The sequence below is a fragment of the Saimiri boliviensis genome, chromosome 7 (genome assembly GCF_048565385.1).
Source record: "Saimiri boliviensis isolate mSaiBol1 chromosome 7, mSaiBol1.pri, whole genome shotgun sequence".
In the NCBI taxonomy this organism is placed as follows: Eukaryota; Metazoa; Chordata; class Mammalia; order Primates; family Cebidae; genus Saimiri; species Saimiri boliviensis.
The window spans coordinates 67,463,275-67,488,993 of record NC_133455.1 but is presented as its reverse complement, the minus strand read 5'-3'; the positions used below and the strand labels follow the sequence as shown (position 1 = coordinate 67,488,993).

The 25,719-nt window shown below is 49.8% G+C and overlaps 1 protein-coding gene across 1 annotated transcript; it reads left to right on the top strand.

Annotated features, from left to right (window-relative positions):
* The first annotated feature begins 12,782 nt into the window (after positions 1–12,782).
* On the top strand, positions 12,783–23,001 carry KRT75 (keratin 75). Its single transcript, XM_010349846.3, has 9 exons — positions 12,783–13,372; positions 13,933–14,147; positions 15,099–15,159; positions 15,517–15,612; positions 16,409–16,573; positions 18,360–18,485; positions 18,627–18,847; positions 20,249–20,283; positions 22,327–23,001. The coding sequence occupies exons 1-9, from the start codon at positions 12,866–12,868 to the stop codon at positions 22,563–22,565; spliced, it is 1,665 nt and encodes a 554-aa protein (XP_010348148.3). The 5' UTR covers positions 12,783–12,865; the 3' UTR covers positions 22,566–23,001.
* The last annotated feature ends 2,718 nt before the right edge of the window (positions 23,002–25,719 follow it).

The window sequence follows — 25,719 nt, the reverse complement described above, 5'->3', positions numbered from 1 at the left end:
CAAGCTGTGTTAGATTGTATTTCTGACCACATCTGGTTTAGAAACACTCTCGCACCACAAACAGTGTCTCATCTTTGGAACCTGCTCCACCGACAAGTCATCATGGAGGATGAGGCGGGAGTTCATTGTCCACATCCTACTCCGTCAGTCGACATTATGTGATTCTGTCAGACACTCCCATGGACGGTCACCAACTACTCAACCTTCACCACTCAGGGCTTTTTCCCCAAATGGAGTCTTTTAGAAAGCATCAGAACAGAAAGGGAAGCTGAGTTCTGGAATCTGGATTAGCATAATCTGATAACTAAGATTCATTTGTATTTTTTGTTTTTCAGCCCCATCATTTGGTGGCTTGGCCCCACACTGATCTCTGAGACCACCTCACTCCCTGCCCCCCACCCCAGAGAAACACTGCACTGACCCTGCAGATCAGAAACACTTGGTAAGAAGCTGGTGCTTGCCCCGACTCTTTGATTATTAAGACTTTTGCCACCAATGCCTGCTCTGATACAACTTCTAAAATCCATCATTCAAACTAACAGACACAGTAAAGGAACATCCTCAGATTTCAATGTATGGATTTAAAGGCATGCACTGCCTATGTATTGGAATGGTTTTGACACAACTCAAAAGATACATAGGCCGAACTTAAGAACTTATCTTGGGGCCAAACTTGGTGGCTCACATCTGTTGTAATCCCAGAACTTTGAGAGGTGGAGATGGGTGGATCACTCGAGGCAAGGAGTTTGAGACCAGCCTAGTCAACACAGAGAAGCCCTGTGTCTACTAGAAATACAAAAATTAGCTGGGCGTGCTGGTGTGCACCTGTAATTCCAGCTACTCAGGAGGCTGACTCTCAAGAATCACTTGAGCCTGGGAGGCAGAGGTTGCAGGGAGCAGAGATCACCCCACTGCACTCCAGCCTGGGTGACAGAGCAAGACTCCATCTAAAAAAAAAAAAAAAAAAAAAAAGCTTATCTTGGGAAAGGCTGATTAGAATGGATATAACTGTATGCCTAAAACCAGTGACTTTGACTGTACATTATACTTCAACAACTCTTAGAAAAAAGTGAAGCTGTCAAAAAAAGTCAATAAAATAAGCTCACAGAATATATTTATAAAATTACAGTCTGTGTTGAGGTGCTGCTGGCAGAGATACATGGTCCATGCTGACAGATGACCCTCAGATCAATGTGGAGGCTGAGCACAGTGGCTCATGCCTGCAATCCCAACACTTTGGGAGGTGAAGGCAGGAATCGCTTGAACCCAGGAGTGTGAGACGAGCCTGGACAACACAGCCAGGCCCTGTCTGTACAAAATATTTTAAAACTAGTTGGGCATGGTGGTGCACACCTGGAGTCCTAGCTACTTAGGAAGCCGAAGCAGGAGGATCAGTTGAGCCAAGGCATCTGAGGCCGCAGTTAAGTTATGATTGCACCACTGCACTCTAGCCTGGGTGAAAAAGGTTAAGGGAGTTCCTCATTTGATGATAGGATGAAAACACACACACACACACACACACACACACACACACACACACACACTTTTTCCTTTTTTTTTTTTTTTTTTTTTTTTTAGGCAGAGTCTCGCTCTGTCACCTAGGCTGAAGTGCAGTGGTACAATCTCAGCTCACTGCAACCTCCGCCTTCCGGGTTCAAGCAATTCTCCTGCCTCAGCCTTCCGAGTAGCTGGGGTTATAAGCACATTCCACCACATCTGGCTAATTTTTGTATTTTTAGTAGAGATGGGGTTTCATCATGTTGGTCAAGCTGCTCTCAAACTCCTGACTTCATGATTCACCCACCTCGGCCTTCCAGAATGCTGGGATTAGAGGGGTGAGCCACCGCACCCAGTCCACACATTTTAACTGTAAACTTTCATGGTAATTTTGACAAGCAAAAATTGATGGTTGGAGGTTCATTCAAATTGATCAGATATCAACATCAGGGTTGTGATTTTTACTTTTAGACAGAAACAGACTATCTTTTAGGCCATGTTTACACAAGCTTATTCTAGAATCTGGCTAATCACTTCTTATCTGTGAGCAGAAGAATACAAAGTGAGGGAAAATTCCAGAAGAACAACAATGACCCTTTCATTTATGGTCATATTTTGCCCATTTGATGCCACAGCAGAGACCCTTCCTTTCCCGTGGGTCACTACTGCAGCTGAGGTCTGGACTTCTTCCCATGGTTGTCTGTGGGTGGGCAAGTGTCTTGCTGCTGGGCAGGTCATGAGCAGAAACTTTGGAGTTGGAGGAGACATTGGGGCATTAGTGACCCCCTCCCTTTCTATCATTGCAGCAGTTGGAAGTCAAAGGCGTGGTAGAAGCAGAGAGTAGGAACTGCCATGTCGTCCAAGTCCCAAAAGCTGTTAGGACAGCTTCCCAGTGTGCCAGGCAAAGTCTGTTTTCCCTCCCCAGGTGAATAGCTCCAGGACAACAGGCTACTGGCAGGTTCCCTCACCAGCCTCGAGTGAAGTCCAGAGGCTTCCATCACTCTAAGAGGCCAACTAGATGCCAGCTGGCTTAAGACTTGGAGCAGGCATTCCAGTCACCTGTGAATAGGGTTGTCCAGACAAAATAGAGGATGCCCAGTTAAATTTGTTTTGTTTTATTTTGTTTTGTTTTGTTTTCTTTTAGACAGAGTCTCACTCTGTCACCCAGGTTGCAGTACAGTGGTACAATCATGGGTCCCTATAGCCTGGACTTCCCAGGCTCAAGCAACCCTCCTTCCTCAGCCTCCTGAGTACCTGTGACCACAGGCATGCACCACCACACCCAGCTAATTTCTTCTTTTTTGTAAATTTTGTAGAGATAGGGTCTCACTCTGTTGCCCAGGCTGCTCTCAAACTCCTGGGCTCAAGTGCTCCTTCCACCTCAACCTTCCAAAGTGCTGGGATTACAGGCACGAACCACTGCACCCAACCCTCAGTTAAAGTTGATCTTCAGATAAACAACAAAAACTCATAGTCTAATTATGTCCCAAATATTGTATGACGCATACTTATTCTAAAAAAATTATTTGTTGCCGATCTGAAATTCAATCTAAACTGCACATCCTGTATTTTTATTTGCTAAATCTAGCAACCCTGCCTATGAAGTCAACCTCCTTTATATTGAACCACAGACAAGGACACAGGTGACTGGGTTGGTTCTTTGGATTTCTCCTGTAAGGGGCAGACAAAAGGCAAGGACAAAGCTTAAGACCCTTCCTCTAAACCACCCCTCACTGTCACCTCAGGCCTTAGCTCTACTCACCTGCCCCAACCCATATCAGCTCAACACAGACTTGGGTGCCCCTGGGGTGTCTTCATTTGTGAGGTCCTGGTTCGTGGTTCCTAGTATCTGTGTCTTTCATGTGTTTCTACAATTTCTCAGGATTCATCCTGTGGGAGGGAGATAACAGCCCTGGCTGGTTTGCCATCTTGCCAGAAGTTTGAGCTGCAGATTGTTTTTAAAGAATGCTGTATTTATTATGTCTATAATTTATCAAAAGATGTTAACATGGAAAAAAAAGGATGAAAGCAAATAGGATAAAATACTAACAGTGATTAATCATGAGGAGTATGAATTTGGGTAATTGCTATTTTCATTTCCGTACTTCTCTGCTACGTAAGAATAAACACCCTACTTTTTCCCCCATTGAAATACCACTTTTATGACATGCTGAATTCACACACTTTTTCTTCTGTTTCATTGATCTCTTTGTTAGTTCCCACCACTGTGATTACTAGACCTTTATATTACACGTTGGTTTCTCTATTACTTTAGGGTCAGTCTCTGATGCCTGATTTTGTCCGTTTGGTGAGGTCTTTTCCCTGAACATCCTCGATGCTAGAGGATGTGCAACGATGTCTAAATCTGGAGGCTTCAACGGAGAGACTTTTGACTGGATAGGTGCAGAATTCTTGTTGTGGGGGGCTATTGAGCAGATTAACTTCTATTCTGCCATCTTAGTGATGTTTCTTCTGTTATTCACATGTTGGTTTCTGATGCAGCAAGTCCTACAGATTGTTTGTCTTCAGTGTTTTCTGGTTATTCTTGTGCATTTTGTTGTTGTTATTGTTAGGTATCCCTCGGTATCTCAGAGTTCTTGTGTTATGAATTAGAACTCCTTTCTCTTCATTATGTTTTCTAATTACTTAAAGGCAGTGCATGAAAAGGATTGATTTCTGTACCTTGATCTTGTACCCAACTGCCTTGCTAAACTTTATCCTCATTTGAAAGATGAGGAAACCAAGCCTCAGAAAAGTTAAGTAACATAATGAGTAAGAGGCAGAGCCAGGATCCAAGGAACAACCTGCCTCGTCTTAGGATCTCTGCCTTCCCACAATGCTGGGAAGGTGTGGTCTTATTCGAGGACTCCGGCTCCATCACCTCCCACTCTGGCCCCAGGAGAGGGGGAGAGTACTGTCCGTGTGAACGCGATGAGACTGACCGCCTTCCCCACTCCTCCTGTCTTTCCTTGTTTTGCCTGCCCTCTAGTGAAGGAGCTACTGCCCTGGGTACTAAGAGCAGATGCAGGAGCTGGCTCCTCACGTAGACTAGGCATCTGCTGGACAGTGACGTCAGCCAGTGCAATGCTCCCCTTTAGCCTGGAAATTCCAGCCCACATTGGGAGAAAAAGAAATGCCTGTTTTTTCCCCCAAGCTGGCTTGGCCAACTGCTCTCCTCCCCCAGCTCTGGACTCCCTCTAAGCTTTGTCTTTATCTTCCCTCCCCCTGGGAGCCGATACTAGTCTCTGAAGCTTTATCTCCCCTACTCTGACTTCTTGTTCATTCTTTGGTGATGAGAAAGCGACGAGTGAAATGTGACTGTCTTTAGCCTGTGTTACCTTTGCCTTGGAAAATGTCTTCAAAAACTCATTCTTTGTTCACAGGTGCCCTATGTCACTCAGTAACCCAGCAAAGTCACTCAGCAATTATGATTACCTGTGGCTCAGCAGGGTCCTGAATACTTCAGAACAAATTAAAGGAGGGTAACTACATTGTTTGATACATGTTGAATTCAACTGAAATATGTGCCTAGCTTTGAAAAATCCCTCTCACCGGGCAGAGCCAGAACTACACGCATGAACGGACACTCCATGTAAACCAAGAGGCAAGGGCAATGGATGCAAAGACTGAAGGAGCATGAGCAATGGTAGGTCCAACCTTGGGGAGGCTCTCTGGGCATGTCCCTGCCAGGGGAAATGTTGAAAGATGCAGGAAAACCCTATTTCTATCCTGAATCCATAAATATCATGATGCCCAAAGAGCATTATCATGGTAGAGAGTATCTGTGCTTACCTTACAGATTTTTTAAAACCTTCATTTATTGCAGGATCACAGTCTCTAAATCATTCCAGAAAGTATCTACAGGCATCTCTACAACCTCCCTTAAAAGTGTATTTTCCTGCTCACCATTAGAACCTAGAAGTCCTTCATTGAATCCTTCTTGCTGATTAAGTTTATTCCCTGATGTTAAGAGCAGCCGCAACAAAGAGGCATGTGGTCTCCTGTCATTGTTCCTTTCCCCTTTGCTCCCACCTCATGTTTCCCAATTCATTTGTCATTTTCATTCGCCTCTGCGCTCGCCCCAGGTTGGCTAACTCTTGCTTCATAAACCAGCGCTAGATGGTGAATGAAAAGCACTTTCAGGCATTTCCTTTAAAAGGAATTTGTGTCTCTCACCGCCGCCAGGTGGGAGCACAGCCAGAATACCCACACAGGTAGATTCATGCAGAGGTCATCTCGGCGTCTGCCTGTGGGGCTTCTGGGCCATTTTACTCTTTTCTGGAAAGGGAGGACAGCGATGTCCTGGCTCCTCAGATGTAACCTGCATCACAGACACAACCCTGTTCTGTTCAGTGGGAACTATCTTGCTCATCACATTCCAGGAATATATCTGGTTTTACACCCTGGAAGTCCTCCTGAAAGTGACATGTCAACCATTTGCACTTTGAACTCACACAAAGAGAGCTGGCTGATTGGAAGAGCCCTCTGCCGAGTCCCTCAGAGAGACTAATTGTTTGGCAATAGTGAGTCATGGGCTCTAATTTTCCATTCCTCTGCGTCGGGGCTTTCAGACGTCTGCCTCTCTCAAAGCAGAGCAGGAAGTTTCTGTTCTCCGGTTACACTGAGTCAGTCAGGCCCAGCATGATGGCTCTCGGCTTCCCTACCTCACTGTCATTGTCACCATCCTCATCTTTAGTGCCTACAGGTCAGCTGAGTGACATGCAGCTCAGAATGAGGCAGGAATTCCTAGGCCAAGACTGGGTGCCCAAGGGACCTGCCCTCCCATGATCATGGAAAAACACAGCTCCACAGTTGCAGAAGCTGTCGTGGAAACACGCAAGCAAACCATGTGTCACCCAGATGCCTCGCGTCGGACGCAGCTTTACACGGGCAATGCAGGAATGCATTCAGCGATTCTATCTAAAGTGTCCGTGGGTGGATTCACTCTGATTTATCAGTGGGAAATGTTTAGACCCAGCCAGCTGCCTCAGCCTCCCCTCCTGCGCTTGGCACTCCTTCCCACCATGCTCCTGTATGTGCCCGAGATGGGGCTGGGGCATCGGGAGCCAGCAGGAGAGCAAGGATTCTCTGAAGCCCTCGCGGCCCATCAAGAGACTGCACCACTCACCATCTGAGTTTCATTGGTTTGTTTTTTAATTTTTGAGACAGGGTTTCACTCTGTCACTAGGGATAGAGGGCAGTGGCACAATCACAGCTCACTGTCACTAGAGGTAGAGGGCAGTGGCACAATCACAGCTCACCGCAGGACTCAAGCCATCCTCCCACTTCAGCCTCCTGCGTAGCTGGGACTACAGGTGTACACCACCATGCCCAGCCAATTTTTGTACATTTTGTAGAGATGGGGTTTTGCCATGTTGCCCAGGCTGGTCTCAAACTCCTGTTCTCAAGTGATCTGCCCACCTCAGCCTCCTAAAGTGCTGGAATTACAAGCATGAGCCACGGCGCCTGGCCTATGTTTTTAAATTCTGTTATATAACATTTTACATTCTGTTTCCCATGTGTCAGTTCTATCTTCCCCACAGCCCAGCAAGCCCCTAGTGGGTGGGACTCCTGGAGGACACTTGCCGTCTGCCCCAGCACATGGATCAGCGTGGCACAGAGCAAACGCCATGCTGGGGGACAGGAGACAACTGTCCTATTGCAGTTTTACTCTGAGCTTCCTGTCATGCTCTGGGCCTCATGCTCCTCATCCATGAAATATGGGACATGTTTAAAGTGGGCTTCCTGAGCTCTTCTGGAGTTGCAATGACCAGCAAAGGCCTGGCCACCAGGCCACATGGCCACAGCCTGACCACTGAGGGGCCGATGGCCTCGCAGGTGTCCTGAGCTCCCTGTCTGCACCCTGTACCCACCGCTAAAGTGACACCCTTTCCTAATGACCCATTTCCTTGTTACCATGCTGGGACTTTGCCTTCCTCACTGCTGCACCCCAGTGCCTTGCATGTCCTAGGTCCCCAACAAAAATTTCTTGAAAGAATAAATGCTGAGCAAAGGCAGCTTGTTTGAAGGTTCAGGTCAGATATGTCTCTCAGATGCAACTTGGAGAGGGAAGGGAGCTGGCAAGCAAGAAAGAGGGAAGAGTTTTCAGGCGGTCCAAGTTACGAGACGCTGAGGTAGCGCCAAGCCCAGCACGAGGGTGAGGTTGCCACTTTCAGCTCAGACGCCCCATCAGGTGACATACACCCCCAACCCTCACCAGCCCCCGAGCTCACGCACACACACAGGCTGGGGCTCCATGCCAGTGTTCACCAGGCTGGTTCTAGGTCCCGCGCTCCTCAGTTCAGAGAGGGCCTCTGGGTTCCCACCCCGAAGAAGAACTGGAGCAACTTCCTTTTTCTCCGCACTTTCCCCTCCCTGCAGTGTCCCTGTGTGGCAGCTTCTTCCCAGCACGAGACACAGAGAGACTTGGTGGAGGAAGCAACCCAACCCTGGGAGCAAACGAGGTTGGAGGAACCAGGCACAGTGATTCACACTCGTAGTCCCAGGACTTTGGGAAGCCAACAGTGGAGAATCACTGGAGCCTGGAGGGTTGAGGCTGCAGTGAGCCATGATTGTGCCACAACACTCCAGACCCTGTCTCAAAAAAAAAAAAGAAAACAAGAAAAAAGGCTGGAAGTGAACAGCCAAGACACACCTGGAATTCTCCAGTCTCCTTCTGTTGGGGTGCGCTGGGAGGGCCCCTGAGAGGCTGGCATTGCACCAACCCCCTCCCTCCAGCAGGGCCCTGCCTGTGCCTCCCAGGCCTCAGAGAGGTTTCTTGCTGTGCTCTCTAACATAGAGAAGCCTCAGGGCGAATGTCGGGCAGCAGAAGGAATCAGGAGTTCTGGCCCAGCTGTCAAACAGCTGTGTGGCCTTCGACAGCTCTTCTCCCCAGTCTGACCCCAGTCTCCTCATCTCAGGGCTCCTCTGGGCTTTAAAGACTAATTCTGCTCCTTTACTTCTGTATCCTGATGCACCCAGGCAGCACCACACTTGTGTGCAGATTGCTGTTTTGTGAATGTTCTGAAGACATGTGTGTCTGTCTGTGTGTCTACCTTATACGTGCTCATCTGTCGGGTGCGTCTGAAGGGCTGGGCTGTGGAGGGACGGGACAGGTTCATCACACTTTCTTAAGCCCGAGTTTGAATGAAAAGAGCCCACTACTTTCCTGCGGGAATGGACTGGGTGGGGAGACTGTCTGCCCACCTACACGGGCTCTGCATCTGCCCATCAAATTTGGGCCCGTGTGAAGTGGCCGTTGTGTTCACAGTGGACAGGGGCAGATTAGGTGAACGTGGCCATTTGCAAGTGGATGTCCCAAGTCCTGGATCTTAGCAGTTTGTTCAGATCCACTGGTATCTTTAGTGCCCTTTGGGGAACAATTATTGCTGCTGACTACAGGCATAAAAGGGGCTGTGAGGCGGAAGGTCTCAGGCAGGCTGGGCAGTGCCTGTTAGGCACACCAAACACTGAGGAAGTGCCGCCACCCCAGCACAAATAATGATGATGGCAAAGCGTCTCTGGCCAGCACGTCTCAAGTGCCATCAAAACAAAATTACCTTCTCCACACTCGGCCCCTGAGAGTGTCAGCTGGGAGACCTGGGTTGTGCCTGCCGCTCCAAAACCCCTCTGCTCCCTCCTCTTTCCATATAAGCTCCAGGAGGGAAGACAGTTGTGTCTGCTTTCTTCACTGCTGTATCTCCTGTACTAGATCAGCGAGTGCCTGGCACATCATAGATGCTAATAAATAATTACTCACTAGAGCCAGGACTCCGCAGAGAGTAAGAGAAGTCTGGGAAGTCTTGCAGTCGAGGAATTGGGAGTGGGTAGCTATGGCCTAGCTCCTCAGATGCTGTACCCGGGGCCCTGGCTCTATGATTCAGGCCAGCCTGCTCGAGGGAGGTAACCCCTGCTGCCATGGTCTTTAACCCTGGTGGCCCTGCCCTGGCCAGAAGCCAAAGCTCCCTGGTGCATTCCCCATTCCTCATCTGTGGAAAGACATCTCCCTGCCTTCCTCTCCTCCCCACAGCCCTGATCACCACCTGGCCCTGCCTCCTGGGATCCACCACCCTCCAAGGACCTTAGTGTTCCTCCCAGGATGATGGAGATCGCCCTGAGCAGGATGGGCAGAGAACAGGGAAATTGAAGAGTTTGCCTCTTCCAGCCTCAGGCACCAAAGCATACACCATGACCCTTGAATCCAGCACTCCTCCAAGCTCAAGAAAACTCCTCTCAGATAGAACCAATAATACAGAGCTAGAGAGGCTACAGAATGAAGAACACAACGGAATATGTAGTTCTTCTTTAAATTGGTCAACCTGAATCGCACTAACTTCTGCCACAGTTCTATCTAGGGTAATGAGGAGGCTAGTTAGAGCTGGGAAGAAAATACCCAAACCTCAGAAGTGAATAACACTCAGACCACCAGAAAAACATCATATCAAAGCGCATGCCAGACCCAGGCACTCCAGGAAACAGTGTTAAGGGGTAGTACTGGGCCCAGTTCATCTTCGATGACTTCTTAGGGATGAGTTTTAAACAGAATTACAGAGAGGTTAGAAACAAAAATACCTTCCTTGGCAGAAAGCAAAGGAGGTGTTAAGAATCTATGGGTTTTGAGATTTTTGAAAGGGTGGGGACGCATGTCATCAGAAAGGCCAGGTGTCCCAGGCCCTCTTCTAGATATTGACCACCAGGATAAAGGTCACTGTGTAGATCAGAGGTCACAGAAGAGAGAGTGAAGGAGGAAGGAAGGTGAACGGTCTACTTCAATCTAACTCCGCAAAGCCTGTGAATAAGACCGTCCAGCTTCCGAAATAACAGCCCTTGAAAAGCCAGAGGAGGGTGAAGGAAAAGAATAAATGAGCAGCCCCAGGCAAGAGGCGATGGCTGAGAAAAACCAGAAGGGAAACAGAATGAGATAAATTGCCTGGGAAGAGGGTCCCAGCTGGGGACCTGGGAAAGAAAGGCATGGCTGGGAGGAAAGGCAGCCTGAAGCTCGCTTCCCACGTGGGAAGCCTGGTGAGAGAAGGCTCCAGGCCTCTCTTCCCGGGAGCATGAGCCAAGCCACTCCCCATGCCCAGGCCCTCCGAGGCCTTTGTTTTGTGGAAAGCTCTGCAAAGGTTTGCTCGGTGCAGCTCAGGAAACAAATGTCCTTTCTTCTGGGGGCCAGATTATCACGCAATGAAGAATACAGCAAACAAAAGTAATTATTCTTTCCACTTGAGAGCCATGCACCACCCTGGCTGGGGTTGGCAGCTGAACCAGGTGAGGGAACTCCTCTGCTCTTCCCGGCCTGTATCAACATAAGCTATGATTCATCTTTCCTGTGGAAACTGAGACTCGCAAATAATCTCTAGATGGGGGAGAGGCCTACCCCTTGGCCTCAGCCCCAAGGAGGAAGCAACTTGGAGAACAAAGAACTGCCGGTCCAAGTGCCAAGCTGCCGTTCCAGGCAGGTGAGAGCGTCTGCCAAAGGTTGGTTCCCGGTGTGCCCCTAAAAGGACACCTGTGTGGGAAGACCGTGGAATCTGGCTCTGCTTCTTGTGGGTCTGTCTGTCCAGTTAGCCATTCCGGGCTCAGTGCCCTCATCCATGAAATGGAGACTGAATGCTGATTAATTCCTCTCTTACTCCCAGCCTTCAAAACCACAGCAAGAAGCAAGTGGTCAGCAAGATAAAAGGAGATTCAGAGCAGGCATGGCGGCTCACGCCTGTAATCTCAGTACTTTGAGAGGCCAAGGATGGATGACTTTAGCTCAGGAATTCAAGACCAGCCTGGGCAAAATGGCAACACCCAGTTTTTACAAAATAGTTAAAAAAAAAAAAAAAAGCAGACAGGCATGGTGGAGCATACCTGTAGTCCCAGCTACTTGAGAAGTGAAGTAGGAGGATCACCTGAGCCCAGGAAGCGGAGGTTACAGTCAGCCGAGATTGAGCCACTGTACTCCAGCCTGGGTGACAGAGTGCGACCCTGTCTCAAGGAAAAGAAGAAGAAGAAGATTGAGCAATGTTTTGGTCTGACTCTTCCCATGGTAGAGACAGGCAGTGAGATGCAGAACAAAGTGGGACAAGGTGCCTTGAAGTCTTCTTTGCAGTTTGTAGACTAATGGAGACTGTAGGGCACATCACAAGCTCAACAGGGAGAAACAGGGAAAGAATGAATCCTCTGCTAGGTGCAGCCATTGGAGTTCTTTTGATGAAGGACTGGAGGGCTGGGAATTCTTGGTCTTCAGGAGGAGGAGGGACCTGCCTGGGAGACTTCTGGGAGAGGCAGCCTCAAATGCAGCTTGGAGGTGATGCTTCATGGTACACCATCCTGTACAGTTGTCTTCCCAACAGGACCATGAGCTTGTCAAAGATAAATAATGTGCTTGTGTTTCTTTTGAATTCCTACAGGGCTAGTCACAGGATGGACACACGATAGGCACTTCCTTAATATTACTTGATGTATCAGAAGGAGGGAAGCCTCAATAGACATTCACTCAGCACTTACATGTACCAGGCATTGCAAAAGTTTTCACACGTGAATATTCATCACAAACCCCATTTTACAGACATGCAAGTTGAGGCACAGAAAAGTTTCATGACTTGGTCAAGGTCCCACAACTATGAGCAGGTCTGAGAGTCAAACTCAAATCTTCCTCCTCTCACAACCTCTCTCCCCGGGAGACAGTGCTGGCTGGCAGTGGGCAGGGTAGAGGCACACACACGCTCCAGAAAACCATGTGTGATCTACACGGTAGACACAAAAGCTTCAGAGCAGAATAAAGGGGCAAGCAAAATGCGGCAGATTCCTAAGAAAGTTGATTACAGAGCAGGACTTTCAAGGTCTGGAAGGACAGCTGGATGGGGCTTGGGGAAGCAGGCAGCAGCTGCTGACAAAATGCTTCCGGAATAGGAAGCGCATCAAGGAACAGTGGAGCGCAGTTGCTTGTATTGACACGAGATGTTTGGACAGGAGGGAGTTGGTCCCAGGCCTAAGAAAGCGGTTTAGAAATGAGGCAGTGTTTTCTGAGTCCTTTATACGATGCATGATTAGCACATGATGGAAAGCAATTAACTTGCTTCTTACTCACCTGCTGATCAAGTTGCAACTGGAAAGGAGTTTGCATGTTGGGGGAAGGGGGAGGGGGGTGCCAGGGAACCAGCCGGTGGCCCTTACACCATTTCCCGAGGGGTGTCGAGTGTGAGCTCAGCGTTGGCAGATGCCCAGGGGATGCCATCAGAAGGCTCTCTCCATTAGCAGTGTCCCGCCCCCACAGGATGCTCATAAAAGCCACGGACCCAGGGCCCTCCAGCCACCTGTCTTCTCCACTGCCCACACCAGCCCACCTCAGGTGCCTTCTCACCGGCCTTCCTCACCCACCATGTCTCGGCAGTCCTCCGTCACCTTCCAGTCCGGCAGCCGCAGGGGCTTCAGCACCACCTCCGCCACCACCCCAGCAGCTGGCCGCTCCCGCTTCAGCTCTGTCTCCATGGCCCGCTCTGCGGTGGGGAGTGGGGGCCCGGGAAGGATCAGCAGTGCCGGGGCCGGCTTTGGAAGCCGCAGCCTCTACAACCTGGGGGGGACCAAGCGGGTCTCCATCAGTGGGTGCGGCAGCAGCTTCCGAAGCGGCTTCGGTGGCAGGGCCAGCGGTGGGTTTGGAGTCAGCAGTGGATTTGGCTATGGGGGTGGAGTTGGAGGAGGCTTCAGTGGCTTCAGTGGCTCCAGCTTCCCTGTGTGCCCCCCTGGAGGCATCCAAGAGGTAACTGTCAACCAGAGTCTCCTGACTCCTCTCAACCTGCAAATTGACCCCACCATCCAGCGGGTGCGGGCCGAGGAGCGTGAGCAGATCAAGACCCTCAACAACAAGTTCGCCTCCTTCATTGACAAGGTGAGCCAGGGGCTTCATCCACACCCTTGGGTTTGGGATCGAATAAGCTCTTGGAAGGGCCATCCCACGTGGGGAGAGCAATCATGCAACGACCCCACTGTGGGAATGAGCGCTATTCAGCAAGGCCTCCCAGGGGCTGAGGCCCTTCCTGCAGGCCAGCTTGCCCCACAGGACCTGGTAGAAATGTCCTCTCTTTTGGAGCCACATGGGCTGGTTCAGTCACCACCAAAGGAGGAGTTCAGTTGATTCTCTACAGGAGAGTTGCTGCTCAGCAAACTACCCTAACCCAGAGTAGGTAGTATTGAGAAACTTCACCCGAGAACACCGCAGCTCCCCTACAGAGGCCTCTAGGACCCACCACCCGAATCCTATGCAAGCCTAAGGGAGCCTTGTGGGAGCTTCATGGACTGCCTCCTTTTGGGTTGGAGTTGTCAATTACACTATTGTCAGTGGGTGCCAGGTGACAAACATCTATCTTTTTCTTCTCTTCCTTATTAATAGGAGTGTCTGACTCTGCCTCTCCAACTTCTCAAGGTTTTATGCTCTCTTCTTCCCTCCAGGTGAGGTTCTTGGAGCAGCAGAACAAGGTCCTGGAGACCAAGTGGGCCCTCTTGCAGGAGCAGGGCTCCAGGACCGTGAGGCAGAACCTGGAGCCCCTCTTTGATTCCTACATCAGTGAGCTCCGACGGCAGCTAGAAAGCATCACCACCGAGAGGGGCAGGCTTGAAGCTGAATTGAGGAACATGCAGGATGTCGTGGAAGATTTCAAAGTCAGGTAGGTGGGAGACTAGCTTCTGGCCACACATGGCTGTCTCAGGGCTCCTTTGTATGAGGACCAGAGAGGTGAGAAGGAGCAAATGCCAGTATCAGCCGGGAGCTTTGGGACTGCAGCCATTATCCCATAAGGTGAAGACAGGACTGTGTGGGGTAACAAAGGGACCTTCACCTTGTGCATCACTATTGACAGAGATCCTATTCCTATTTGTCGGCATGACTGCAAAGAGACATCAGCATCATCCAACAAAACATTGCTGCTAACTCTAGAAAGCGTAATATAATTTCACAGTCAGCACATTATTAAATTCCACTGGACATGGGCTCAATTAGTGAGATGGTTCGCATTTCCAAGATGGCATTCACTGTGGGGTGAAGAGAGGTAGCAAGAAATGAGGCAATCTGACCTTCCTTGGGGTGACAACCTTTGACTGCACATCATCTAGGTTGTAGCAGGTGAAGAAATTTGGCCCAGGATAACCCATTAGCCAGCTTGCCCTTATTTCTGAGCTTGAGCTACCCCTCCTTAGAAAAAGCACACTTCTCAGGGGCACCCTGAGGTTCAGTGAAAATATATCAAAATGTACCTAAAACAGTCTCCTGAACAGATAAAGTTTACTCCATAATTTCAGTAGACACTTGAGACAGAAAAACATTTTAAAGAATAGCATTGCATGTCTATCAAAAGATAGAGTTGCATACATATATTTTGCTATTCCTTTAAGTTCCATGCTCACCTTCTAGTCTTAGAAAAGTTTTTTTAAAACTAGCAGAAGAAATTATCCCCCTTTCACAGAGGGAGAAATAGAGGTTAAGTGAATCATCCAAAGTTACGCCCAGGTCAGCGGAAGAGCTGGAAAGGATTTGAGGGCTCTTAACTCTTGCTACACCAGCCTGGGAAGAGTTCAAAGCAAACTTGCTCAACAGCACTCCCCCTCCTCTGTCCTTATAGGTACGAAGATGAAATTAACAGACGCACAGCTGCTGAGAATGAATTTGTGGCCCTGAAAAAGGTGAGTGGAGATGTCTCTGAAAGGAGAAGATTTAAAACGGAATCTGGAGTGTGGGGTAACCTGACCCTTGGGCCACCCAAGAAATGTCACGTCAACCTTGAGAATATCTGCAGAGCTCAAACCTGCCAACATGCTCCCTCTACGCTGATGGCCCCATTAGCTCTACCTGGGTTTCTGTGAGCTCGGGAACTCAAGCTCCCAGTTCTCAGTAATCACTCATCCCCAACCCCAAATCCCCCAGACCCAGAGTTTTCTAAAATCCAAACTAGATGGGCTAGAGAGAAATCTGCTCAGCTTCTTTCGGACTAAGTGCTTGGGGCTGCAGACTCAGAGAACCTTCCTGTGCTGTCATTCCAGGACGTGGACGCTGCCTACATGAGCAAGGTGGAGCTGGAGGCCAAGGTCAAATCTCTGCCTGAGGAGATCAACTTCCTCCACTCAGTCTTTGACGCAGTAAGAGTCTGCAAGTATTTCTGTCTCTCCTGGGTCTGGAGCCTGGAAAGAAAAGGATGATGCATTGTGTCATCACTCAGTGCCTCTGCCCAGCATCTTGCCTGGATACTTCAAGCTGGGGCTTGGGGGTTAGGGGGACCAGGGAGAATTGCTTGGAGCTTTGTCACACTAAACTACCCCCACTCTGATGCTTTTCCCCCAAACCCCCTCATCCTATGGCAATACAACACCTAGCAAGGACAGAGTACTGATTCCCAAATTCTAGGTCATTGGGTAACACTCCCAAGGAATCAAGACTTACCGGCTCCCTTCCCCTTCCATGAAAAGTTATTATTATTTTTTTTTTTTTAAAAAAGGCAAGCTGCCCCTCAGCTCATTGGTCTGGGGGCTTCTTGCCCTTTGAAGATGCCTCATTCTGGGTACTGCCCCTCCAAAGGCAGAGACCTGGGTCTGTGAAAAGGGAGAGAGATGTAGGAAGTGACAGAGTCACACTGTCCCCTGATGCTCCTAAAGAACAGACATGTGTCACATTCAAATCTATGTAATTCCAATTCAGAGGACGCTTACGCACCCTCATGCCCAGGGAAAGCACACAGATGGGAGCCTTGAGAATTGAGGCTGGGGAAAGACTCTTACCACACTGATCTTTCTGGGATGAATGGGAATACCCAGGGAACAGCTGGGAGAATCTGCCAGGAACACCAAACAAAGGATTCCTGACCTAGACAGGTACTCAACCACGAAGATTTAGGATCCCTTCTTATGCGCTGCTGATGCTGAGTTTGCTGTCCTGCAGGAGCTGTCCCAGATGCAGACCCAGGTCAGTGACACATCCGTGGTGCTGTCCATGGACAATAACCGCAGCCTGGACCTGGACAGTATCATCGCTGAGGTCAAAGCCCAATACGAGGACATCGCCAATCGCAGCCGGGCTGAGGCTGAGTCCTGGTACCAGACCAAGGTGAGCATGGACACCTCCATGATAGGTTCCAGGGTTACTGTTCTCTGAGGCTCCACATTATCACTTAACTCAGCCTCAGGAAACGTGTGAACACATTCATTTATTTCAACTTACCAGGCGTGTCTTTGATGCTATGAAAACTTAGCTTGAAATGCATGTGGAAACCCAACCAGACATATTAATGCATGGTCAGCCCGGTGCTGGGAGCTCAGGACATCCACCAGCCCCACATTCCTCGACATCTGGGTGGGAGCAGGGTGAGACACCAGAACAACTGAGATAGGGTCCTGAGGCAGTTTCTAAAAGGCTAATGCATTCTCTGTATATTTTCTGAGCTCCTGCTGTATGCCAAGGAGGGTTACAGGGTTGCAAATGAATAAACTGCAAGCAGAAAACCCAAGGTCTGGGAGGCCATGAAGTGAATGAATGATCATGGAGAGGAAAAGACACCATGAATAAAAAGATTCCAGGAAGATGTGGGGGTTTCGTCCATTTAGGAAGCTGTGAGGGACAAAAGATTGCCAAGGAGTGGGGAGAGGTTTAAGGCTGAATAAGGAGCAGTCAGGTGGGAATGAGCAAGGGAGTTTATGTCAGGAAGAGAAAGGTTGTGATAAACACAAGCAGCTACTGCCCAGAGCTCAGAGGGCCACAAAGAAGTTTGGCTTTGGAGGGGTATAGGTGACCCATGAGACCAGCTCCCTGCCAAATCCAGACCCCTCCCGGGGCAGCTGCTCACCTGCAAGCTGGTTCCTACTCTTTCCCTGCTCCGTGCACTGCCTCAGTCCCTTCTGGTCAGCCATGTGGTGGAAAGGAAGATGGGTGGCAGGGGCCAGGGGTTCCCAGTGCAGAGGCAGCACCTTGACACTGAGAGGACACATGATGCACTTAACCCCAAGGTGAAGTGGTGGAAATTGATAGCGAATAATTCCTCCTGTTGTTGGGTGGTTGTTCAATTTAATTGTGTATATCTAGAAACAGGAAGCTGAGCTATTCAGCACCTTCAAGAACCTCACAGATCTTGACTCGGGCAGGGGATCTCCTTATGTCGGCGAAGGGTGTAGACTTCACTTCAGTCTGCTGGAGGAGACAGGCTGTCATTATTGATCTTAAATGCACGTGTCCTGGATATGCGCCATTAGACTGAGAACTACCTGAGATTGGGAATACTTTTACGAAGTCTTCAAAATTGTGCCTTCCACGGCCTCTGTACCATCCCACATCATTCTCCCATATCTCCTCCAATCCTCCAGCACTGGCATTTGGCAGGCTACCAAAATTCATGGGCACAGTTGGTCTGGGTGCATGCTCTGTGACCAGGAACTCCCCAAGGACAGGGATTAAATCAACATCTTACTCCTAGAACTCACCATGTTCCTTCCCTGACCCTGGGACTTCATGCAGGCTGTTTCCTTTGTCTGGAATGTTCTCCCCCACAGCTGAGCACCTAGATCCCTCCTTCCCATTCTTCAGACCACAGCTCAAGCCTCTCTGTCTCTAGTGAGACTTCCCTGATCACCATTCCCCACTTCCAAATCTAGGTCAGATTCCTTCATTACACTCTCCCAGGACCCTGTTCATTTCCTAAGGGCACTTATCTCCGTTTGGAACTCTACATTTGATAATATGCTAATTCAATTAATGTCTATCTCCCCCATTGTACTGTAAGCTTCAGGGGGATTGAGTGAATGACCAGGAATGAATGAGCCAGCTTGTGGCACCCAGGGCAAACCTGTGTGCACAGGCCAACCATTTGACTCAGTGACTGGGTTTGCTGTGGTTTTATCAGTACGAGGAGCTGCAGGTCACAGCAGGCAGACATGGGGATGATCTTCGAAACACCAAACAAGAGATCTCGGAAATGAACCGGATGATCCAGAGGCTGAGAGCTGAGATCGACAGCGTCAAGAAGCAGGTAGAGTTTTGGCAGGGCCAAGAACTCCTCAAATGCTCATTTCTTCGGGGTCATTCTGCCATCTTTCAGAACTCCTCCCCAAGAAGCACCACAGCTTCATGGGCTGTCAGCCGGACTCAGGGCTTCCTCCTGTCCTGACAGTGCTCCAGCTTGCAAACGGCCATTGCCGATGCAGAACAGCGTGGAGAACTGGCTCTCAAGGATGCACGGGCCAAGCTGGTGGACCTTGAGGAGGCCCTACAGAAGGCCAAGCAGGACATGGCTCGGCTACTGCATGAGTACCAGGAGCTGATGAACATCAAGCTGGCCTTGGATGTGGAGATCGCCACTTACCGCAAGCTGCTGGAGGGCGAGGAGTGCAGGTGAGGTAGATGTACCAACTTCATCCTCAAAGCAAGTTGAGCTCCCCCCAGCTTCCGGGGCATTCCTAGGGGCTTAGGCTGTTGCAGTTCCTTCTCCTGGAAGAAAATACAGGTCAGAATTGGGCTATGGCAAATATATATACATATATACACAGATGCAATTTCCTTCCAGGCTAGGAAATCATTTGAGGTGCAACTACAGTTAGCACCCCTAAAGAAGTCTAGAACCTGATCAGGTCTAAGTAACTGAATTCTACCGAAGGAGACGATTGGTTATATAATAGTTCCCAAAATGTGGTATGAAAGGCCATGGGCTGAGAACAAACAGTCCTGGGATTTGGGCTTACAGATCTACCCCTAAGTAGCTACATAATCTTGGGAAAGTCAGTCTCCCCTCTCTGGCCCTCCATTTCTTCAATGATAAAATGAAAAGGTCAGATTACACAATCCCCAAAGCTTCATGGGAGCTTTGTGCTCTGCCCATTATAAGCTGTGCAGCCAAGAGCAGATTACTTAACCTCTCCACGTCTCGGTGTCTCCACCCAATAAAATGTGTGCAACAGTAGTTCTAAACGCTCACATTATTAAAAGGGTTCAAAGAAGGGAATACACACAAAGCTCTCAGAACAATGCTTGGTACACAGTGTGTTCAATAAACGGTAGCTGTCATTCCGTTTTGTGACATAGCCATTGGTATCAGATGAATCTGGCTTCAAATCTAGCTTTGTGATCATGGGCAAGTTAGTTAACTTGTCTGAGCTTCTGTTTCTCCCTCTACAAAAGTGAGTGAGTAATACCCACCTCATGGGGCTATGGAGAGAACTGAGTGGTGTGAGGTAGGTAACAGATACTCAACAGACACCAGCTCTTGTAAAGGTTCTCAGTATGTTTATGAATGAATACCAGTTCTGTCCTAAAGATGCTAAAGCAAAGTTACTCGGTTGCTAAGATAATAAACTGATATTACTATTGTTATTTTTATGAGTCAGACTCCTCTCCATACCTGTAATAAGCTCAGCATTGGCTCAGTGCATGACAATGGTGCCTTGTTGAGAGACAAATCTTGTTAGGGGACAGGCCGTTTCTTTCCAGTTGATGCCAGCAAAAGATTACTTTCAATTTCCTTAAGGCATCTAATTAGTTTAAACCAAAAAGTGTATTTCTGAGATTACAGATCTTGTTCCTGTGAACCTCAAACTTCACGTTATTTTATTCATTTGATTATTAATATTATCTTTAATACTACTAGTTCTCAAATAATTTCAAGCTGCATCACTTTTGCAATAAAAACAATAAAGTGTGTTTAAATGCTTTGAAAACAATTACAAAAATGTCATTGCAAAGGTCCGTAAGCTGCCAGCCACGTAGGTAACCTTCCTTCTCCCCGCTCTTCCCAATCAGGTTGAGTGGAGAGGGAGTTTCTCCAGTTAACATCTGTGAGTATGACATACTTCTTGCGTCATTTGGAATGTGTGTGGTGGAGGGAATGGAAATGTGGTGTGCTTGTAGGAGGGCGAAGACATGAGGCGTTAGACGGGATCTCACAGACAGGGTTCATTTGGAGAACGTTTGAGGTTTTGAGTCCCTTAAAAGGTAATACATATTAGGAGAGAGTCTTTAATGTCACAGTTCTTTCCTCTTTGAGAGTGAGGGTGTCACAGAAGGGGCGATGGGAGGTTTGTTGTGGTTGTTCTGAGTGGGTTTGGAAGATCCCAGCCACATCTCCCACCTCCCAGAATTCCCTGCCTTTTCTGTTGGAGCTGCAAGCCTAGCTCAGAGGTGAGCATTTGATGTAGACAGGATTTTTGAAAATTCCTGGTCTGGCTTCGGCCTTTGAAAGGAGCCTTCATGCTGGAAACAAGAGCATTGCCAACTAGGCGACTTCTCTCCCGAACAGTTTGGGAGGAAGCTCCATTGCTTGGCTCAACTCCTCAGAGTATAACTGCAGAAGGATACCAGAGGTTTTCAAGGCAGTGAGAGCAGCACAAAACATGGCAGTTGGGTAGCGTAGCTCTAAAACAGGAGAGGTATTAGCAAGCCAGCATGGCCCTGTGCTGGTGAGAGCTGAAGTGATCATTCACAAAGCTCAGCGCTGGCATCATGAGCGCAACAGAAATGACTCTTACAGCTCACACTCTGCAAGTGAGTTTGGTTTTCTTGATGGGCATTCATAAAGGCAATTGATTATATCTGCCAGTGATTCTAGAAGGTAGAGCTCTCCTAGCCACCCCGGTGTCCTTCTTCCCTGATGTCCTTGTCTAGTGGCACCAGAGACCCTCAAAGCTAATTTTGGGGACAGACCTTCAAGCATAACTTTGAAGCTCCTTTTCTCTTGAAAACACCTCAATGTCTGTATTAGTTTCCCAGGGCTGCTGCAACAAAGTGCCACCAGCCAGGCGGCTTAAAGTAGCAGAAATGGCTTCTCTCACAATTGAGGAGGTTGAAATTAAGGGGTCAGCAGGGCCCTGCTCCCTCTGAAACCTAGAGCCTGGCCCAGCCTCCTGCTCTGTGTGTCATCCAGGGTGGTGCCATCCCCTCTCCAAACCAGACGGTGTTCGGAACACAGAGGCAGCGTGGTGGCCCAGCCCCGCTCCAGCCTCCTCCTAGCTCTGGTGGTGGCCATCCGTCCTCCGTGCTCCTTGGCTTGTGGCTGCATCCCCCAACTCTCTGTCTCTGTGACTGTGTCCCTGTGTGTCTGTGGCTTCAGATGAATGTCTTCCCTCTTTCTGTATGGATGCCAGTGATGTTAGATCAGGGCTCACCCTATAGACTTTATCTAAACATGGTTATACCTACAATTATCCCTTTTCCAAATAAGGTTGCATTCATGGATACTGGTGTTAACACTTCACCATAGGTTTTTCAAGGACACAATTCATCCCATAATGGAGTCCATTTTTAAAAAATTGATTTTCTACAAGACCCAAAGTGGGGTGCTAGAATGTGTAAGGGGCTGGGTTAGGAGAACAGGTTGGTTGGAAGGAGAACAGGGGCAGAATTGACTGACCAACAGGTTCATCTGTCACTTTGTCCATCAAGAATATTCCAGCCCCTTCTCTGGGATTCTGAGTGTGGGGCTGGGGGACATTGAGGGAAGAGGGGTGGGCCCCTCCCACCATGAGCTTCCAGAAGGAAGGGAAACTCTGGATTCAGGCCCAGAGAGGGAGACAGGACCAGATGGCACAGCAGGAGGCTCAAAGGGGAAGCAGGTAGACCGACCTGCTTCCAGGAGGAGAGGGCTCCAGTAGATTCTGGAAGGGGAAGAGGAAGCCATTCCAGCCTCCTGGCACTGCAGCTCAGGAACACAGGCCAAGGCACATGGCAATGATGTCACTAAGCAGGGGACATCGGAAGGAGGAAACTGCTGGCTGATGAAACCACCCCTTCCCCACCCAAGGACTCCAGGGCCCAGGCCCTCACACTCCCAGCTGTCATCTCTCCTGCACTTGATCTGACTATACCTCCTCTCTTCCCGGCAGCTGTGGTCACCTCCACGGTTTCCAGTGGCTATGGAAGCGGCAGCGGCATTGGAGGTGGAAGCCTGGGCCTTGGTGGGGGCAGCGGCTACTCCTTTACCACCAGTGGCGGGCATAGCCTGGGTGCAGGCCTGGGAGGCTCTGGCTTCAGTGCCACCAGCAGCCGGGGCCTAGGGGGCAGTGGTTCCAGCGTCAAGTTTGTCGCCACCACATCCTCCAGCCGGAAGAGCTACAAGCACTAGGCGAGCTGCACGGCTCCCTCTCTCCTGCCTTCAGACCTGTTTGCAGTCACGCCTGGACACCTGGGTCCTCCTTCCTCTCCCCTTGCAAGGTACACCTGTGCCGCTAGGAGCCTGGAGTACTGGCTACACCCATTCCCAGGCCTAAACCAGCTCTTCCCCCGACAGTGCTGGCAGCACCTGTCTGCTGCATACGTGAAACCAAAGTCTGCTGTCTCCCAAGGCTCTCATTCAGCCGATCTTGCGAGCCCCAGGCAGCTGGAAAGTTCTCCTCCAGCTTCTACCTCCCTCCCTCCCTCCAGATGCAGAGGTTGGGGAGTCAGTCTCAATGGCATGTTGTCACCGGCCTGTGTCATAGTGTTTATAAGTGCCTTGCTGGGAGTGAGTGCTCCCTCTGTTCCCTCCCTGAAATGTGTCTATTAAATGCCTGTGTCACCTGTTTGGTGTCTGGCCCTCTGTTTGGAATAAAGAGTGACCCAAAGCAATTCTCCTCCTCCCCCAGGCTTGCTCCCAGGATGGGGCTCACCCAAGCAGTGTTCAGAGGCATCAGCCCTCACCCTTTCCCTCTGAGCTAAAAAGGCTGTCTGGGAGGAAGGGAGGGCAGGCTGCAGAGGTGCAGGAAGGGCAGGGCTGGCCAGAATGCCTTTTCCCTCTCCTCGGCGTGCCTTGTTTGGGGAGCCCAAGCTGCTGTGAGAAGCCCAGCCCAGCCTCCCTGCTCTGTATGGCATGCAGGTTGGTACTGTCCCCACTCCAAACCAGTGTTCCAGAACACTGATGCCAGGTAGGCAGCCCAGCAGAGGGGTTGACTGTTCCCTGACAGCTTCCAGCCTGCAGATCCGGCAGAGAAATAACAGGTAACAAGCCACAAAGAGGAGTTAAAAGGCAGCCCTGGGAGCCGCGCTTTCACCAAGCAGAGGGGCCATTTAACCCATAATTGCAGGCAGCAGTGAGACATCCAGGAAGCTCCCACATTCCTGACTTTATCTCCTGGACCTGTCCCATCAGGCCTGCGCTGGGGCATAGCCCAGTGGGCTCACCTAAAGTGGGCAGTCGATGTGGGCTTGGAGCGGGTGGGTTCAGTGCTCAGGACCAAGCTCAGGACTTGATGTGAGTGACTTGGGAGCCAGGGTTCTAAAACATCCTTGTCCAGGGTGAAGGAGCCGGAAGCGAAGTGGCGGGAGGGGGGAGGCCGCGAATCAGGAGAGGGGATGAGTGTAAAACCAGGGGGTAAAATTTGGAATGGATGGGAGGGGGAGGGCGGCAGGAAGGAGAAAAATGACACTGAGAACAATTATGAAATCCACGATGTTGGGGTAAGGGTGAGTTCAGACCCAGGGAGGAGAGAAGTGGAGAGACAGGACTTTGGAGTGAGAGAGCCTCAGGCTTTCTCCCCTGGCCAAGCCGCCTCTCCTTTCTGAGCCTGATCTCCCCATCCGTGTGGGGTGCAGTTATTCTGGGCATGGGACCAGGAGTCAGGATTCTGACAATGGCCCCAGTGCTCACTCACTATGTGACCTTAGACAAGGTACCTAACCACTCTGTGCCTCCGTCACCTTCTGTGTCAAACAAGAATCATGACAGCGACCCCTGTAGTGCTAGTGAAGATTAAAGAAGATACATGTAAAGTAGATACCCAGAGCGGCTGCTCAAAATATATTCACCATTGTCCTTCTTTTCATCTATCACCCTCACAAAGTTATTACGAGAATCAAATGAAGCCATGCTTGCGGCTGACCTGCCATGTGGTATTGCACAGACTGAATCTCCAATACATGAATTTTTTTGAAATCATAAGTGACCAGAATGGAAGGAGCATGATTTAGTGCTTGGGTTCAGAGCCCAAGACCTGGGAATAGAGAAAGGAGTTCAGACGTGAGGCTCCGGGAGTGTCCACGGTGTGCGGCTGCGAGCCTGGGTGGGTAGGGGGGCCTGGAAACCCCCAGACCTGCTCCAAGTCTGCCCCAGGCCCCAGTCCCCAGACCTGGTCCTAGGGACATTGTTTAAGGGGAAAAGTTGTGTGTATTTCCCAAGTCAGTCTCCCGCACTGAGGAGAGACCCAAATTAGCTGCACAAGACCACAAAGGACCCAAGAGAGCAGAGAGAGGAAGGGGCATAGGAGATGGCCTGAAGCCACACAGCTAGTGACGGACATGGCTGGGGACATAGCCGGGTCCTCGCAATGCAGCTCCAGAGTGACCCATTCCAGAATTCCCAGAGTATGTGGGCAACTCAGTCCAGATTCTAGGTCTACAGAGATCATGTCAGAAAGAAAACGGACACATTAAACCTTCTGCCAAGACCTCCTGCCCATTTAATGGAATTCAAAATTTGCCCAGTAACATGATGGTGGAGTGTTCTTTTCTTGAATTACCACACATGCACCTGGTTGGTGTATTCCGACAGCTGCCAGCCCCTCTGACTCTTTCTGCATCTCCCCTGTCCAAACCAAACCACCATCTGTCTCCCAAGCCCAGTGCACCAACATCTGCTTGGCTCTCTAGGTTGCAGACTCCTTCCCAGGCTGAAGAAGAGGAGGAAGAGCCTGCTGCCGGGACTCTGAGATCTAGGGTCATGCAGAGCCTCCCTGCACTGTTAGGGATCCTGCATCCCAGAGTCCTCTGGGAGGCTGCTGCATGGAAGCTTTCTTGGTCTCTTACCTCTGGCTGGGGCAAGTGTGGTTTCTGGAACAGGAGAACAAAGTCCTGGAGACCAAACGGAGCTTCCTGCAGGACCAGAAAGCCATCAGGGCAAATTCTGAGTCCATGTTTGATGCCCACATCAACAACATGAGGCGGCAGCTGGACTGCCTGGGTGTGGAGCTGAAGATCATGCAGGACGTGGTAGGGGACTTCAAGAAGAAGTGAGAAGATGCTCAGCCAGTACTTGGGACAGGGCCCTGCCCTGGGGCTCCAGAGGAGGCCAGAGGGAGCAGGAGAAACCGCCTCTGCTCTCCAGAAACGTCCAGACCAATGGGGAAATGGGACAGACTTAGGACACAGAGGTGGAGTCAGAAATAGACATAAGAGTAGAAAGAGAGCTCAGACCCTGTGGTCAAGAATGCCGAGGCTTTAGGGAAGGGCTGGGATTGTAGATGATGATAACTAGCATGGGTACAAAAAGCGTAATGCACACAACATTTTTCAAACTCTGCAGATAA

Coding starts and splice junctions, on each gene's coding strand:
- KRT75 (XM_010349846.3), top strand. CDS start 12,866: ATGTCTCGGCAGTCCTCCGTCACCTTCCAGTCCGGCAGCCGCAGGGGC. Junction 14,148..15,098: donor GTGGAAGATTTCAAAGTCAG/GTAGGTGGGAGA, acceptor CTGTCCTTATAG/GTACGAAGATGAAATTAACA. Junction 18,486..18,626: donor TCGACAGCGTCAAGAAGCAG/GTAGAGTTTTGG, acceptor CTGTCCTGACAG/TGCTCCAGCTTGCAAACGGC.